The sequence below is a fragment of the Frankliniella occidentalis genome, unplaced genomic scaffold, assembly GCF_000697945.3.
Source record: "Frankliniella occidentalis isolate FOCC.00 unplaced genomic scaffold, Focc_3.1 Scaffold103, whole genome shotgun sequence".
Lineage (NCBI taxonomy): Eukaryota > Metazoa > Arthropoda > Insecta > Thysanoptera > Thripidae > Frankliniella > Frankliniella occidentalis.
The window spans coordinates 770,469-774,286 of record NW_026267232.1 but is presented as its reverse complement, the minus strand read 5'-3'; the positions used below and the strand labels follow the sequence as shown (position 1 = coordinate 774,286).

Below are 3,818 nucleotides of genomic sequence, written 5' to 3'. Positions count from 1 at the left end.
AAATATAAATTACAACGGATGGAATCCTAAACAGTGGGTGTCACTAAAACTATTTATCCAACAAATTCTAAGATAGAATTTTGATGAACATTGATTGTACTTCTTTTCAACACAAAATAACAGAAATACAAAATAGATGGCATAATGACAACAGGCACAGCTGTGCACAAAAATAATTAACATTGGAAATTGAATGAAAGGAATGTCAAAATTAGAATAAAATACTCTTGTGTTTTCCCTGACAAACAACAAAGTACTGTGAGCAAATTTTGTGAGTGAATGGGTGAGTGCTTAATAGACATTAAGGTACCAAGTAACAAAGCCATTGACAATCAGTATTTTTCCAAGATAAGTGTCTTATAATATTTCAAGGCATAATTAAAATACACCCTATTCATTCTTAAAATCTGGTACAAAAATAGGAAAGAAGACCATGTGATTAAGACACATGCCCTGAAGTAATTCTCTCCCACCCTGATTCAAATATCATACACACTTAGAAGTTGATAATGAGGCCGGTAATTGTGGAGTCGCTGGACCTACCTTAGAAGTTTTCAACATTTTCAGAGGAAAAATTGTAAATATTGGCATTAAATGACACATAATATTATTATTATAATAACAATCAAATTTTTTATGCATCAACAACTAGAAGAAAGAAATTAAAAGTCCATTGACAGTTACTGGTGCATGACTGATACCTTATTTGATCCATGGGCAAAGGACTACCAAGATCAATATTTTCCATGAAATAGTAAATTTTACAGTTACTTACAAAACTCAAGGTATCGGACAACTGCTCTTACAACTATACCTATAGAGACTAGAGGCATACTGGTACTGATTTTGTACACATTGATAGTTAACAGAATTGTTCCACAAACTGCAGAGATGCAGATTTGGATCTTTTGCAACATGGGAAAATTTTAAAAGCGTGTGCAATGAAAGATGCTTATTCCTTATAAATTAAAATATTTACATTCAGCTCATTCATTAATGGGCAGTTTCATCACAGATAAATACCGTTAGGTAAATAACAAGTCTGACTAGCTAATTATCACGTGTACACGATTCAATGAATTTCCTTGAGATCATAATGAACACTTCCCTACATTTAATAAATTCTGTGTCTGACACTTAAAATTGTAATATGCACAGGTCTCTTCAACTAGCCAAAAAACTTGGAAATACATGAAATTATTTTTATCTGCTTAATAGTGACACATTTTCTATTGGGTCCCATTGCGCCAAAATTGAAGAACAAGCTTTTCCTCTTCAACCTGTAAGGGGTCTCAAATCTACTCGTACCTTTTCATTCAGACCCAGCATGCCAACAGTGGGATAGAAACCTCCTTTTGGTATGCGCACTTGACGCATTCCAACTGTTTTTCCATTTCTTGTGAAGAAAACCTATGAGAAGAAAATCACAAAATAAAGTGAAAATACTTTAGAGAACAAGTGAAATAGTTCTCAAAAAAATATGTGCAGGTAGGTCCAAAAGTGCGTGAATAAAGCCCAGCATGTTGGACCAGTCGCAAGGAAAATTATGAAATACGTAATAATACATACCTCAACTTTTGTACCACATTTCACTTTTCCTTGATGATTCCACCACTCATCATCCTCACTTCCGCTGGTATCTACAGTAAGGTCTATTAGTTCAACATCCTTCCCATTTGAGCATCCTGCTTGACTTGGACTATCAGCAGCAGGCTCACAATCACTATGGATACAAATATTGGATTAGTTTTTATTGTGTTGATAAAGCTCTATAGAGTTATAGTTGAATAGATGAAGGGAAAATTATACCTATCATATTCACTGATGTAATCTGGTGAGAAATAGATCCCACACCCCATCCGATCACCTTTATGACACCGTGGGCCAAAGGGTTCCCCCTTTCCACTTCCCATAAATATTTTCCCATCATCAGCATGATAGCCTATGGAGCCTTTGTTCCACCCTGGGTTTCTTCGATCAGGATAATCCTGTGGCATGAAATGGTAAAATACCATAAGACTTTAAAAACAGTTATTTTTTTAAAATTTTAGAGGAATAGTAGTGATTTATACATACCTTTCTTGTCAAACCAATAGCTATATAACAATTTTCTCCAGGATCTGCAATTTCAATTTCAAAATAATGGTGTGTAGTATTTAATGGATGTCTAGCTTGCGCTAATCCAACATCAGCTATGCTTTGACCCTTGCCACAATATTCAAGAATTTGTCCACGTTGATGAACATCACTTAGGCGTCGCCAGTCATCTTCAGTACTGTCAACAACCATCTCATCATCATCTTGCATTGGGTGACCAGGCAGGCCCAACATCACACGGACTTCTTCTCCAGGGGATTGCATGGAAACTGCTGGGTGGAAACCCCCTATAGGCAGTTGTGTCCATAATGAACCAATCTAAAACATGTAAAAAAGTCAAAAATCTAGGTTGCCAACAAAATACCAAAGGAGCTTTTGGATATAAAGATAACTTATTTACCCACCTCTTTACCATTTAGTGTGAAGTACACTAGTACATAGGACTCCTGGTCGTCTCCCTCCTCTGCTGAATCATAGCACTGCTCAAATCGTAGACCACAACCCACTCTATCATATTCACGTGCTATTTTAACTCTTATTGTATCAGTAGCCATTTCGCAGTCTTTTAGGATGCTGTAGTAAGGGATGCAAAACTACAATTTCGCTTCTTTTGTATGTAATGGAATTTGATATCAAAATTGAGATTTACTTACTGGCCATTCCCAACACATAATCCAATAGATCCTACAGTATACCCTATATGGCTTCCAAGAGGGTGATTCCATGGAGATACACCAATGTGAATTTTCCCCTCAACACCGTAATCTGTTATCTCCATTTCAAAGTAGCTTTCCTCCAGAGTTAATTTTGGTCCTATCCACAACCCAATTTTTCCTGTCTTTGATCCTGGAGCATAGCTGTCAAGGAAGGGAATGCAACATTGGAATGAAAACCTATGATGGGATACAAGTTGAAGTTCAATCTCAGAAAATGGATCTCTAAGTTTACCTGATAAATTCATTGTCGTCAGTATGCACATAGGCATGTCTGCAAAGGTAAGGGAACTTTTCATTGCCTGCATCGTCATGGCTCTCAATCGATTCATTGAAATCTTCTTCTGAATTAACTGCGGCAGCCCCTGACCCTCCCTCCGCTTCCATTTTCTTTTTCTCATTCAGAGTATGAAAGATTTTACGAAGGGCAACAACTATGTTAGACTGCCCAAAGAGCTTGGGGCGTATACAGCTCTGCATTAGTCACAAATAAACCCTGAAACATAAGGGATATTTTTAAAACAATAAAACATGTCAACGGTCTACTTTAAAATGTATTAGTTCAAGAGAAAGAATACACACTCCACTAGAAGGAAAAATTTCACTTACAGTTTATTTTACGAAACGAAGATTTAATTCATCTGTTCATCAACTTCATAGTTGAATTTTGTTTTTACTCTAGGTTACCCGTCACAAATGCACTTCACCATGAATTTCTTTAACTCACTGGGCATAGTTTCCGTGTTATTAATTAAGCTAAATATAACTTTGACAGTTTTAAAGAATGTCCAATTTTTTTTATTGACACTAGAACATTTGTTTTGAATAAAATCTGCATTCTTCTCACAGAATCATAACAACAAAGTATCAAACTTTTTGACGGTCTGTCTGCTTGATGTGTTCTGCTGGAGCAGGCAAAAGAGCGGAGGTACGATAGGGGGAGTGTTTCGTCCAAACTCGGTCAGAAAACGGTCGTACTTGCACTTCCTACCTTCAAACTTCCGCGTT

The 3,818-nt window shown here is 36.5% G+C and overlaps 1 protein-coding gene across 1 annotated transcript; it reads right to left on the bottom strand.

The window, feature by feature from the left end:
- Positions 1-6: 6 nt before the first annotated feature.
- LOC113209369 (SPRY domain-containing protein 3-like) lies at positions 7-3,745 on the bottom strand. The gene is made up of 8 exons (XM_026426831.2): positions 3,420-3,745; positions 3,046-3,306; positions 2,751-2,954; positions 2,502-2,670; positions 2,077-2,415; positions 1,810-1,988; positions 1,570-1,723; positions 7-1,410 (listed from the first exon to the last, which is right to left on the bottom strand). Exons 2-8 carry the CDS (start codon positions 3,288-3,290, stop codon positions 1,276-1,278), a joined length of 1,425 nt encoding a protein of 474 aa, XP_026282616.1. The 5' UTR covers positions 3,291-3,306; positions 3,420-3,745; the 3' UTR covers positions 7-1,275.
- Positions 3,746-3,818: the final 73 nt, after the last annotated feature.